Source organism: Hemitrygon akajei, chromosome 29, assembly GCF_048418815.1.
Source record: "Hemitrygon akajei chromosome 29, sHemAka1.3, whole genome shotgun sequence".
NCBI classification, from domain to species: Eukaryota; Metazoa; Chordata; class Chondrichthyes; order Myliobatiformes; family Dasyatidae; genus Hemitrygon; species Hemitrygon akajei.
In genome coordinates this window covers 19327750-19342866 of record NC_133152.1, presented here as the reverse complement: position 1 = coordinate 19342866, position 15117 = coordinate 19327750, and the positions used below count along the sequence as shown (strand labels likewise).

Here is a 15117-nt window from a genome sequence, read left to right as displayed (position 1 = left end):
AATGCACTGTGGTACATACTGGGTGCTGTAAATTATTTTGGATGCAATCTTAAACCATTTAAAATGGAACATCTGCAGATCCCTGCATAAAACTGGGCAGCTGCTGTTTCATCACATAGATGAAATGAGGCAGTCTGGCTGAGCACTTCTTAATGATTGAAAGCTAATTCTACGTGAAACAATTTGCACAGTAACAGCACAATTCTGGAGAAATATAACACCATCGTGAAATTTTAAGCAAGCATATTCAGTATGAACCTTAAGAAGGGCATAAAATCATTATTATCTTTCATAGATTTTCTGAAACTAATTTACAAAGTTTACAACCCACGGTATTACAAGGAAGATGAGATTCACTGAAACTGTAAAAATATTTGCAATTTGTTACATGTGGCAGGCTGGGATACTTCTAAAATATTATGTATGTGAACAAAATGGAAGAAAAATATTTTTTAGAGTTTCTAGTTTATTCAAATTGAACTGCAACAAGAAAATATTTAAAGTTAAGCTTTGAAAAGCAGCAATTTCTTTCTGTCGACTATATTTAGGATCAAAGTACTGTTTAAAATTAAGAGATAGGCAGTGTAGCAAAAGGACAAGTGTAGAGCCAGCTGATGTGAACTTTCTTTCAACCTCAACTGCTTGCCAAGATAAATATGTTGAACTGCTCTCTATGGGTTACACTTAAACGGGAAGAGTTCACCTAGTGGAGCTCTGTGACAAAATGGAAAAGCAATTATACTTTATATGAACTAGAACTGCACATTAGCTAGAACTGTTCTGAAACCACCACCCACCCCTTCACAAAATAAATGGCAATTACAGCTAATGCTCATGAAGCTCTTTAGGACCGTGACATGATCTACAATTAATAAAATTAGAAAAAAACAATTGTTTAAGATGTTTATAAATAGAATTTTAAATGAGGCATTCTAATTTTTTAAGTGCCATTGTGTAAATTTGAGCTTTACTTGTCTTTTTAGTTTCATATGCACTCTTCAATAATAATCAGTTTGTGCCTACCAGTGAATTATTTATTTATCAGGGGCATAGATATCTGAGTGTCAGAATGGCTTGGTACATGAGCATATCAAAGTCCTCACACTTAATGGCACTATTTACAACACTCAATGATGAATCAGATCTTAACATATAAATTCTATCAAATTGGAGATTAGTTTTGTTCCATTCACACAACAGCAGTGCCACACACATTCTCCTGGCTTTCTATGAGTTACTATTGACAATTACCAACAACACAATTACACATCATTGGGAGGTATGAGGAAGATTGAATCAGGTTGCTTATGGTACACTAGCAGTGGTATCAGGTGTACACCCCTCCGTGTCCTCCTCCCCAAAAATGATGTGTGCACATGCCAGTTTGAAACTGAATCTCTCAGTTTCGATAAGAGGTCATCGACTTGAAACTGTCTCTCTTTCCATAGCTGCTGTCTGACCTGCTGAGATTTTCCAGCATTTTCTGTTTTTATTTTAGATCTGACTAAGTTTCTGCCATTTGCAGTGGCCAATTAAATACATAACTCATGGAAGACACTCCAGAAATATCCTCCACTTTAACAACTTAATGCTAAAACCACATTGATTTAGAAGTGCTAACTTATTTCTTATATCTATCTTGGCCACTTCTTGAACTCCCACCATCATGGAAGCAAAGCGAGTATTCAGACAATTCTATACATTCTTCATTTTATCAGAAAACAACTGAAAGCACAGACTACTGTAAAATCTATTGGACTTGTGCTCTAGAATCAACTATACCTCAAAACAAATTGTTCCAGTAGGGGCTGACTGCTGTTCTAATTTTGCAAACTAAAAATTGAAGAATAAATCAAATGCCAGAAAATTGGAGTCATGGCAAATTGGCAAAATCAGCTCTGCAAACAGTTCTTTGAACTGTATTTCCAGTTTGTGTCAGGAGTTTTCTTTGACAAATTTCATCGTGCTGAGGGCAAGTACTAATTTATTTGTGCTTGCATGCAAAATAAATGATTTAATCAACATATTTAAGCTTCATGGCAGTACATTTCACTCAAAGTTATTAATTAATTACTTTCAATCACTCTCATCACTACCAACGAGTTGGATTGCACACCTGCAATTCACAAGAAAGGTCATACAGCTCGGAATTTTCATATCACTTTATATCCACATCTAAAGTTCTCAGGCATGTTAATGTTAAACTTGAAGTCAATCTGGTGCTGTACATCTCAATGTAATTTAAGTACAAAATATGAATAGAAGCAGACATCTATAATTATAATGCTGTTTTCATCATCTGGAAATAAATAACTTGCATTTATACAGAAACATCCAAAGTTTCAAAAAATCCCACAAAGCTTCTAAGTTAATTAATTATTTTTGAAGTACAGTTCCAATTGAAATGTGAGAAAATTTAAGTTTTCTTTCGTAGTCAGCATCAGATTAAATTACAAAGGTCTGGTAAAAATAATCTTTCAGTGCGGTTTTCAATTTTACATTTGTACCATTCCATCTTACTGAAATCCCACTGGAATTTCCCACTTTAATGTTTTCAAGATGAGAGGTTTAACTAGACGAACTAAAAAACACTGATCATGTTGCAAAAGTTTATCATTTTCAACGAGGAATTTCCCAAGCAGTAGATGAAAATAAATCTAACAGCTGCATCATGACATTGTTCATCAAATGTACCTTAGCAGCTGAATTGGAGACTCCATGCGTGACATTTCGTATTAGGCCTCCAACGTTTCCGTACTTTATCAATCCTGAAACGCCCTCGGACACATCATTCAGAAGTCCCATTGGATTACCGAGAAAATCCACCGAGCCCAGTATTCGAGTTGCCTGACTCATCAATTCCTGATAATAAAAACACATTTTTCTCGATGAAATAAATTAGTATACAACATTTGTTCAAAATATGTGACATTTACTTTGACTTGCTCTCAAGAGGACAACTGCATAACTGGCAGAGATCAAACTGAGAACCAACCACTTTGGTGTAGAGGTGACAAAAATCAAAAAGTCGCACATACCTCATACCTCTAGCAACCTAGTACAAATCTGATCACTGATACTGTTTCTGTGGAATCTGCATGTTCTACCTGCGCCCATGAGTTTCTCCTAGGTTCTCTGATTTCTTCCCACATTTACTTCTCACTGGTACTAAATGACCTGCTGAGTATTTCCTCCAGATTCTATTAATATTGCATATGGACTAATTAATGATTATGCAAAAATCAGTGCATTTAGTTAGATTACTGGAAGAATTCAATTTACTGTTAATTAGTACTGATATTGGTTGAGAGACTAATGAAAACCGAAATCCTTGTACACATTCAAGGCCTATGATTCCAAATACTGAGAAATACATACTAATTTGTAAATGCCAATTTCTCCCAGCAGTTTGCTCTTGGGCCACAAGGAATCAATTTTCTAACATACAATGTGAAGGCCCTGACTGCATAAAGATCATGAATCCCCAGGAGGTTACATGCAGTAACAGCAAGGGATTTCCAAAGTCACACAAGAATTATAAATCTGCTTTTTGCTTTGGAAGAATTTCCACCAGGAATCACTGCTTCCTGATTAAGCTTTACTTGCAATGGTAATTCAGGGGCAAATGCAGCTACCGTATGCACTGTGTGATACATTATGATTGCCCTAGGTGCCCACCACCTAGGAGAGTCATCAGAATTGTTGGGATTTCGCCCATTAAAAGCAGAACTTAACTTAAACTCTGATGACATCTTGTCCAGTGCAGAGTATTTTATGGTTAATTTCGCTGGTGAACTCTAACAATGGATCAAGCATGTATGTTCTTTTAAATAGAGCAGTCTTGTCACTCCAGTTAAGCCTGCTCTTCCAGTAAAGACCTGATCAATTTCTGAAGCATATATTGTATACTAGGAGCTGCAAACACTGATGTTAACTGGGCACAAAATGGTAATTATCTCATTGCCGTTTTTCCACACTTCATGTGTGCATAGCCCACAAAAGCAAAATGTAGAACAATTTCCCACTGTGGACAATGCAAGCACAGTTTCGTTTCTGTTTAACCTTTTGTAGAACAAACTCCTGTGTGACCAGCTCAACAGCCTATTTTAATTCTCACCTCCTTGAAGTGTTTGAGAATGTCATTGATAATAAATTCCTGTGTTTCATATGGGTGCACTCTGGTATATGGATCCAAATGAATAACTGCATCCTCAAAGCGGATCAATCGGATTCCCAACATACTCTTCAAAGCCTGCAACAAGAAAGGACCAGATTACTAACTTGTAAAGTTCTGAGTGACGCTAACTCAGAACGCTATGTCGAAACTACAGCAGTGCTTCAAGGTGCTGAGAGAAAATAACTTGTCAGTTTTTATTGTGTTATTGACAGTCAGCCTGGGACCTAAACATGGCATATGATTAGAATGATTCATACAGGTTGACCTTGCCAATTAGAAAGGTCAGAAGTTTGACTGAGATGGTGAGATTTAAACCAAAAATCAAGGATAAGTAAAATGCATTCATCTGTAAGGTAATTCACCCAGTGAGCCAACCAATACTTTCATTTTTCCTTTCTTCAGTTGAATATTCGAAATATCTCAAATGACTGTTTCTGATATCAGACATATGTTTTCCCATCTGCTTGGCTCAGTTAATGACACTCACACTTTTCTGTCAATAGACGTGATTATTAATCCCTATTCCAGATATTCTGATTGACATTCCTGAAAACCATTCATTATATTTTATGTGAAAGGAAGGCTTTGTCTGTTATTCTAGTACTGAGATGGGTTCTAAATAATACAAAGCAGCATTTGAACAGAAGGGTATTTTCCAGATACCTGGATCAGTATTGCTACCTAGAACAAACATTAGAAAAAAATATTAAGTACTGTATATTATTACCATGCGTAATGGAAAACTGCTCATAGCTTCCTATACATCTACAAGTAAATGCCAATATTTCTGGGATGGGAAAGTTGCAATAAAAATATGTCTCCTCTAATTCATTACTAATTTGAAACACTGGTCATTAAAAGCCTGCTACCATTTTAGGCAATAGCTTATATTTCTTAAGCAGTTCTCTGCCACGCTTCCATCACAGTTGTATGGGTTGGAGTTGCTTCCCAAAACCAATGTGGCAGGGTCAACAAGATCTCCCATGCTTTGGGCAGGAGTTATTTGACAGGGAAGGTGGATCAGTGATACAGTAGGTGATTCTTTCTTTCTATTATTTTCTCTTGGCTCTTGCAATCATGATTGTTTCATGCTCAAAATAAAATTTATTATCAGAGTACATACACGTCACCCCACACAACTCTGAGATTCTTTCTCTGAGAGCATACTTAGCAAATCTATAGAACAGTAACAGTAAACTGTAAAAATCAGGAACTGTTAACTGAAAACAAACTCTACAAATGCAGATATAAATAAATAGCAATAAATAACAAGCATGAAATAACAATATAACAAGTCCTTAAACAAGTGTAGTTATCCTCTTTTGTTCAAGAGCCTGATGGTTGAGGCATAGTAACTATTCTTGAATGTGGTGTTGCGAGCCCTGAGGCACCTGTACCTTCTACCTGATGGTAGCAATGAGAAAAGAGCATAGCCTGGGTGGTGAAGATCTTTGATGATGGATGCTGCTTTTCTATGGCAACGATTCATGTAGATGTGATCAATGGTTGGGAGGGTTTTACCTGTGATGTACTGGGCTGAATCCATTATCTTTTGTAAAATTTTATGCTCAAAGGCATTGGTGTTCCCATACCAGGCCATAATGCAGTCAGTCAGCACATTTTCCACCACACATCTATAGAAGCGCACCAAGCTTTTCAATGACATGCCAGGCCTCCGCAGACTCAACAGCACATCATTATGTTTAAACAAATTTCATCAGAAAAGGATATGATCACACACCACTGATATAATGATAAGCAGAAGGGAAGTGCCTAACTTGGCACTTGGCAACAAGGGAATATAATAGGATGTGCAAAAAGCAAAAGGACAAACGAGGATGGTAGAAAGGGTAGGCTAAAAATCAGAAGCAAGGCAAAAATATGAGAGGGTAAAAAAATTTGGAAGACAGTGGGGACAGAGCAAAAAAGGGTGCAAGGACAGAGAGGATAAGGGCAAATGCAGAGAAGGTCAAATGGGTAAACAACAGAAAAGGGCAGCAAAGTGTAAAAAGTAAGACAGAGGAGCATAGAGTAAAGTGGAAAGTTGGCCAAGGACAAAAGGGGAAAATAGTGACTGAGTAGCTGAGTGAAAATGGGCTGGAGAAAGGAGAGGGAGGGAGGGGGAGAGACTCGAAGGGGAAACAGGTTCAAGCCTTTTACACTTACTCTCCTTTCATATCCTCAAAATGCAAAATTACAGGTGGAGGGTAAAAAGGAAGGCCGAAGGTAACTGGGGGAGGGATGAAAAATAGGAATGGTCACTAAAACAGGAAGAAAGGTCAGGGTACTGGGAGGTCACCAGAGATGAAAGGATGCAATGAGATTAATTTATCATTTCTGAGCACACTATGCAAGCTCTACCATTAACAAAATACATTAAAGATTAATTGGAATGCTGTTGCTTCAAACAGGCACTAGGAACTATTATAATAGAGGCTCAAATACAAGGAATGCCCATGGATAAACACCACCTGTGCCAAATTACTGACTCAAATTAAAAATGAGCTTTGTGTTATTAAATGCAGATAAAGCTCATTGCTTCCACACTAAGCTCGAAGTGAGCTGCTTGATTCTGGCATAACTTTACAGCATTGCTGATCCATTTTGAAAGACAGATTAGAAGGGGTTGATATATCATGCGCAGTAGGGAGTGTATTTCAGATGTTTCAGACTTGTTCATTCATTATTTTGGGAAAAATAATAAACTTTGATGGCCCATTGCAGAAGGACTTTCTGGCAGTTATAGATTACTCATATTGATATATTTGTTTTAATACATTTTGCATTCCTTCAGAAATGGTATAGTGGGAAGAAACACACCTTGAGTTCAACAGGTAACTTGCTAGAAGTAAATACACTCATCTTGATCTGTGGCATGCTGAGTTTGAGGTTTTCAAAGTAATAGCGCTTTGCTGTTCCACTTTTCTCACTGTTCTGCTCAGGGGCATTTTCATCTGGCTTTTCTACATCTGTGAAGGGAAGATTTAAAAGTATTAAACTTTCAAATCTGAAGAAATGTTTGCTCTTGGAAACCAAATGCAATTATTTAGTTTTCCTGAGCTGGCTTTTTGTAAGGACACAGAGACATGGTGACACGGTTACTCCAATTTAAGTTTCACTATTTAATGGTAACGACGTGATGACAAGGAATCATTAAATAATGATAAAAGATGTTTCAATAAAATATAAACCTTGTACTAATATAAAAGCAAAAAAGTTGCAGATGCTTAAAATTCAGGGGAAGAAACATCACATTGTAAATATACAACAGATCAGGCAGTATCTGTGGAAGAGAATCAGGGTTACTGACTGTTTCAGTTACCTGAAAGGTTAATATTGCTCATTCTCTGCTGTTGCAGATTGACCAGCTGAGTATTTCTAGAATTTCTATTTTCTTTGCGTTACATATCAATGCATATTTAGAAAGATGTGTTTTCAGAAAGGTTCCTCTGGCGAATTCACCATCTTCATCTTGCAACAGATTATTTGTTTTTTTAAGGAGTTTATCAAATTCCATAGCTATATTATGCAGTTGCAGTTTGCTGGTGTTCTGGGTTACACAAAGGAATCTTAATCCTTCAGATCAGATGGTGACTCTCCCAGGGATCAGACAGCATGGTATATATAATAAAGTAAAACTTAATTATAAACAAGGAAGCTGTCAATTTAAAACAGAACTTCAAACTACAACATTACTTCTTTAATCTTCTTGGGTCTAGACTCAATAACCATTACCCATGCCTCCTAACATTCTCCCCAACCCCCCACACACCAAACCGCCTACTAAAGTCCATTGGTAAAAAAAACTCTGCCACACATTCAATCACATAAATTGTCCATGGATTTTGGAAGCAATTACAAAATACTTTAAAAAAATTTGACAACAAAAAGCTTTGATCCCTTCGGATGAATATTAATGAAGTGCAGCATGCTGGCTCGGAGAGTCCATAATGATTGCTACTGATGATATTAATATTGAATGAAATTTTGTAACACAGACTATAACAACATATTCCGAAGTGATTTGAAGGCAGCAAATTATCAGAATGAAGCTACAAGACATTTTGAACCTATCAATTAGATTAGGCTGCAACCTATTCAGGTATAACTTTTGTTTTATATATAAACCATCAAGCCCCTCATTTAGATTCCAGCTTCTGCATCACTTCTGATATTCTCTAGAATATAACTATATACTGCAGGATCGTAAATTCGAATATACGATCCTACAGCCGTATTATAAAGGACCATGCAAATACATCCCATCAAACTGAATGAGTAACAAGTAATATTCAAATCAGTATTTCCCTAGCGTACTATACAAAAACAATAAGCTGCTGCGGTGAACAAATTTTATCTAGAATTTATCCACATGTGAGCCCTTAAAACGATACTTTCCAAACCTTCAAGGCCAACCAACAATATAGATCAACAACTTATGAACATAAATATACTGCAGCATCTGCCCTGGACTGATGTGACAGGGGTTGGATACTATCCTGAAATGGACAGTTCCAGTGCAAATTAAACAAACCTCTTCAAAACAAAAATCGGAAGAATAAGAAAACGGAACTCTTAAAAATATCAGAAGTTATCATGCTATAAAATACAAATGGGAACACAAAAATATCTATTTAAATCTTCCAGCAAAAGGCATTTGAAGACTGAACCACTCTTCCAATAGATTCAACAGAGAGCAGGCTCAGTTTTAATGTTTTGCGTTAGTTAACTTCAGTCTTCCTAGACTCAAAAGAGGAAAAATAAATGAAACAGTACTGTACTCTTGTAGCTGTTAGGTGATGTGAATGAAGGCATCTTAGTGATATTTTGCATCATACTAAATGTGCTAAATACCTCTGAAAAAACCTTAGAAAAATGATTCCTGGCATTATTTCAATATCCATTGAGTGTTGGGGCTGGCTGTCGATAACACTTCATGCAACATATTTTTCAATGCAACTTAAAATGTAAATTAAACTAATTAATTGGTATAAATGAGCTACTGAAAGCATTGTTCACTATAGCTAATATCCTAGAATATCCGGTGGAACTGAACAATACAAATAATTAACATTATAAACCTTAAACAACCCAAGGGCTGAAAGGGTAAACAAGGGGCCAGTTTCATAAATAGCAACCTAAACTATTGAACTCTACAGGAAATCTGTGCTCCTCTGCTCTCTATGTGTACTTTCAACTTTTCAATTAAAATTCCCTGGTGCAACAACTCTGCTTTCTATTTCGAAACATCACTAAACAATGAATACATACATTTCTAAATGAACTGAATGACATGTTGATTTACAAGTATGATACTTTCACTTGGGGCACTGAAGATCAAATTTGCTGAAGCCTGCTTCACTTTAAAACAAAAATATGAAATAAACAAATCTGCTTTCAAATACTGCTCTAAATGTAAAAATTTGGAGAACACCTATAAATGAATTCATCCCAGGGTGTACTAATTTTACTATCTTGCCTAGAACACTCATGAGATGGCCAATTAAAATGAAGAATTCAATTTCAATATGCACCACTAATGAATTCATGCCATCATTTGGCAATGTACCAGTACATCAACATTTTGCATTTGCCAGCCTTGTGCAGTTCACAAAATCCAATGTAAACATCTTTTATTATTCAATCAGCAACAGTATTTACAGTAAGCATCAAAGTAATATTGATAACCTGATTTATAACTTGTACCTTGGTCCAACTGCCCCAAGCCGAAAAAATGCAACAGTTTTAACAGGAGCTTTTCTTCAATTTGAACTGTCAGCTTCCGTACTGTAATCATGAGGTGCTGGAGATACAGAAATACAATTTGTCACAATAAATCGAAAAACAATAAACAGAAGTTACTTCATTGTTAGCCAACTCTGGGAGCAAAAGGAGAATGACTGAAAGAAATGTTGATGTTAGGTTTTCCCTCCTTGATTTACCAAAATAAATACACTTTCTGAATTCTGGTAAGCACTTTATTTGCACCAAACTTTGTTCATTGTGGTGTAACTCCGGTTGAAATTCGCATTTGTGTTATTGGATGAGAGAGACCAATTCACCTCCAGTTTTAGTTATCTTCTCATTTCTAGACAATAACAAACAGGCTAGGTAATTCTATGTCCTATATAACCAGTTAGTGTCAGATCCACCAATATTCTTGCCCATGTTGTGAAGAAATTGTTTACTCCTACACTTGAGGCGAAAATGTTATAAGAGAATTGACTCTATATTTCCATTTCTTACCATATGGTTATTTTATTAAATAGGAATACATTTTTTCTGTGTATCAGAGTTTGTGATGAACCAAAAAGAATCAAGAAAAAGTGTGATAATACAACACACTATGCTAAAGAACTTATCATTTAGAATTTTTGCTGGTCTAAAACTGAACAAACATATTGCACTTAATGTAGTGGACCATTAATCTGAGCGATCAATGAAATACGGAGTTGTAATTACAGAACAACCTGTAAATAGAAATTCTGGTCATATTTGACAAGGAAATGTTGACGGGATACAGCATGGGAGGGGTGTGGGTCAACTTACACCAAAGTAGCCATCATGGCACAGTAGCCTAGTGTATTGCACAACACTTTACAGTGCAGGTGACACAGGTTCAATTCCTGCCACTGAAAGGAGACTGTACATTCTCCCTATGACCTTGTGGGTTTCCTCCAGGTGCTCCGGTTTCCTCCCGCAGTCCAAAGTCATATGGTTGGTAGGTTAATTGGTCATTGCAAACTGTTCCATGATTAGGCAAGGATTAAATTGGGAGATTGCTGGGCAGAAGGGCTAATACTGCGCTGTATCCTAATAAACAAAAAAAAACAGACATTGAGCACAATGTCTATTGTGTTGATCTCTGTTTTACACTTGTAACAATGGTGAAACAGCTTTGTATTTGCTTTCATCACACTGAAACTGAGAACAATATTGTGATTTTGACCCATATCTAGTTTAATATGGAAATCCTTCAGTTGCCACCTGTGGACTGAACCATTTGCAATTAACAGAAAAAAAGGCTATCAGAAAAAGGCTGCTCACATTATAATATACTCTGAAAGTATTATGTTTCATTTCTTTAGTTAGAGTAACCTATTAATGGAATACTTTTATCAAAGAATGTTTTTCACCTTCGACCTTAACAATAAAAGAATGCTCTAAACTTTGTAGTCTGCATAAATATTTAATTTTACTTAAATGATTTAGTTTCTGATCTGTGAGAATTATTCACTGCTGTTGAGTGCTTGGCCAACTAGATGTCAGTTGCTGGTGGTATCTCTTAGAACTGACACAAGCAAACAATAACTGAAATTGGGAAGTTGAAATCACAAGATCTTTTCTGAGAACTTTCCCCAAGATCAGCAGGGAGCATTATCCCTTCACTGGAGACTGTAAAACATAAGCCAAAAATTCCAACAAGTTATAGGGAATAGTCTGACTCCTGCTGAAATGTGAAACGCTATATTTAAACGCTAGCGTGTGCCAATTTCATTGATTCCAAGTTATTCTTGCCCCTAATTCAATTACATCACTGCAAAATTATTACATGCCAATGTATACCAAGCACAGGACTAAGCCCAGCTGTGATGCCATTCAAAGTAACATTTCTTTTCAGTATTGATGACTCCGTGTACATTTTGAACACGGCTCAATAGATAAACACTCAAGACTGTTTGCATATGAGGACTTTACTTAATTACCTTTACTTCAACTAATTTAAGTAAAGTTAAGTCACACTTTATACTATCTGATACCATTCAAGCCAATCTATTGTGCTGATTGCTCCAAGTCCGTTTTGAAAGTCAAACATCTCAGAGTGTAATCTTGTTGGGATTGAAATCTGCTTAGTATCAATGCTATACCAAAAACACAAACTAGAAAGTGACAGTTATCTGCTCTCAGATTAACAACATCACAGACAAGAAAATTCTGTGAAAAAAAGATAGCGAAACACATTGAATAGCTATCTAAAAATAAGAGGCTGTGATCCTTCATAACTAATATGCTCACTAATGGGAGCATACCTTGGCTTTGATTCGTTGGATCCAACAGCCTTGCCTGAATTCTCCCAAGGAATAAGGAACAATACCATTTTGGTGTAGAGCCTTTATTCTGAGAGTGCAGAATAAAGCAACCTTTCTTTCCGCACTTTCAAGACACCAAAGCCTGGATAACAAATCACTGCATAAGATTTTGACTTTGGATTCCATATGGATGGACATCGTACTTCAGTGGATTTTACAGATTATCATCGCCACCTGGTGATCACCCTGACTGTAGAGAAACAGAAGGATACTGTTATATGAAGACACTTCTCAAAGCTTCACTGGAGCTGGAAGCCATCCAGATCGTTTCAATGCAAGATGATATGCTGGCAGGTTATTCTGCAAAGACCGTGCCTTCCAGCCAAATCTGATCATGTCCTCACTCGATATCCACACTCAAGTCTATTAATGCAGGGGCAGCTGCGAGTGATTAATCCTTGCTAAGTGTTTCTGCATACAGAGATGTCAAGATCAAACAGAACAGCATGATCTGCGTCCCAGTTAAGATCCGCTAAATCAGTCTGGGGATCACATCTGAGCTCCTGTAGTTCACATCATTTAATACCTTTATAAGAAAGCGTTTAGAGCTGGAAGACGTCTCTTATTTCCTAGATGGTATAAGAAGTGGGAGGAAGCTTGTACAGTATGTACAGGTTGATTTAATATACTGTTTTCTTTGTTATACGTTTTTATCTATTCTCTGTGACATTAGATGTTTCATGATATAAATACAAAACAGGTAACTATTAACTTTACTGAAAATGGTCTACTCAAGACTCACTTTGAAGAGTTCAGTCAGTGCACTCCTACTTGTGATCTTCATAGCGTTGATCTGAACAGCAGGACCAGATTCAACAGTTTCTGCTTCACTTTCAGGGGTGCTGGGTGTTAGGGAGAGGATCACAGGTTGTGTTGCTCCCAAAAGTTGGTTATCAATCTTGTAATAAAAAGGAGGAAACAAAATATCTTAGTATCTTTTAATATTTAATAATAAAGTAAAAAAAGAACAGCAGAATTTCTTGTATGGACAAATATATTTTCAAACAAGTCCCCTTTCACTACAAAAGTAAATGATTCCAAACACCGTACTTTCAAAAACCAAGCCGAGACCAATTAAGAATTCATAATTAGTTACCCTCTCTTTTCCAATATAGAACCTTGAAGTGTTCAATATAAAAGAATACTGTTAAAATATGTTTCATTACCTGTACATCCTGGATGCTGATTTCTAGCATCTGACTGGTGGCAACCTTTGTGTAATGAACATCTATCCCTCTTAAAGTAGTAAATACCAATTCCTCAGGGACTTTGTTGATCAATGATAAACCGACTCCACCATCCAGTGTCACTAAAACCTGCAAATTTAAAACAATTGTTGTTTTAAAAAAGAGGCAAAGTATTTAATTCCATCAAAGATGATTTTCTATGGAGAATTCAAATAGAATTATTCATTCCTCAGAGGTATGACTTCTTGGACGCAGACCTATAGATGTGGAAGTTGGTAACATAACTCACCTAAAAGCCAATTTATGTGTAATCCTTGCATAAAGAACCAATTATCAAAAACAATCATGACTGAGACTTAACCAAAGATCTATACATTTTTTAGGTCACTGAACAGAAACTATAGTGGGAAATGGATGACTTAAAGAAAAGAAACAAAATCTTGAATGTTTTGTTCAATGCAACACCACATGGAACACTCATTCCACAGATCATAGGGGATTCTTTCATTCTTGCAGAAATTTCAGTGGGCCTTGGAAAGACCACACTGAGTGTCGTGTGCAGTTTGTTCTCCTTATTTGAGGAAGGAGGGGGTTTGGCAAAGCTTCATCAGACTTTTGCCTCAGATGACAGGAATGACATACTGAGAGAGTTTAGATAAATTATGCTTATAATTACTTGAATTTAGAAGAACGAGTTGGGATCTTGCAGAAACCTGCAAAATTCTAAAAGGATTAGACAGATTGGATGCAGGACCAGGGATCAAACAGCAGGGATAAAGGAGCAAGCTAGTAAGACTGAGATACGGAGACATTTCTTCTCCCAATGGTGAGCCACCACAATTATCTACTGCTGAAAACAGTTGACATCAAATCATTAAATATATTTAAGGGTCAGGTGTTGATTTAGGGCGAGAGGGATCAAGGAATATGTGGAGAAAGCTGAAACAGGCTACTGAATTCAGATAATCAGGCATGATCATATTAAATGGCCGTATAAACTTGCAGAGTCAGATGGTCCACTCCTTCACCAATTTTCTACTTTCAATGTTCCACTTACAAACCAGCAGGAGGAAACAAGACAGTTACTGAGATTAACTTGAACTTAGCATAGCAGTAATTGATAAGCTTCCTTTATATTGTACTTACATTGCAAAATTTGTGCTAAACTGAATTCAACCTGGATTTTGTTTTATTTCAAATGAATACTCTAAGAATTCTCTCCAAGAACAATGAATCACATCCAAACTACAGTGTTAAGTAAACTTGGCACCACACACAGAGAACAATGTTTAGAAGAGAGGAGATCATTTGGCTTGATGCATCTGTGTATATGCTAAACTAATTTTAACATAGCAGCCAAATACTGCAAATACTGCAGAGCTGAAATAAGAAAATGGTGAAAATACTCAGACGGACAGTTTTAATGTTTCAGTTTGATGATCTATCAGCTATTACTACCACTACTGTCTAACTCTCAATTCTCTGCTTTTACTTCAAATATTAATCCACTTCCCTTAAAATCACTTACACCCTTTGGCAAAGCAGTTAGCAAACTAACAAACAGGTACTTATCTTATTCAAACCTCTAAAATATTGAAAGGCCTAGATAGAGTGGATGTGGATATTTCCGAGAGTGTGTCAGTCTGGGACTAGAGGGCATGGC

General features: G+C 36.5%; 1 protein-coding gene across 3 annotated transcripts in view; it reads right to left on the bottom strand.

Moving 5' to 3' along the window:
• vps13d (vacuolar protein sorting 13 homolog D) overlaps positions 1-15117 on the bottom strand; it is a 288043-nt gene that overhangs the window by 72129 nt on the left and 200797 nt on the right. For all 3 annotated transcript variants that reach the window (XM_073031774.1, XM_073031775.1, XM_073031776.1), the window contains 6 exons: positions 13434-13583; positions 13010-13165; positions 9884-9980; positions 6998-7146; positions 4118-4252; positions 2695-2862 (listed from right to left, as the gene is read on the bottom strand). In XM_073031774.1, coding sequence (XP_072887875.1) covers positions 2695-2862; positions 4118-4252; positions 6998-7146; positions 9884-9980; positions 13010-13165; positions 13434-13583 — 855 coding nt within the window. The remainder of the gene's footprint in view (positions 1-2694; positions 2863-4117; positions 4253-6997; positions 7147-9883; positions 9981-13009; positions 13166-13433; positions 13584-15117) is intronic.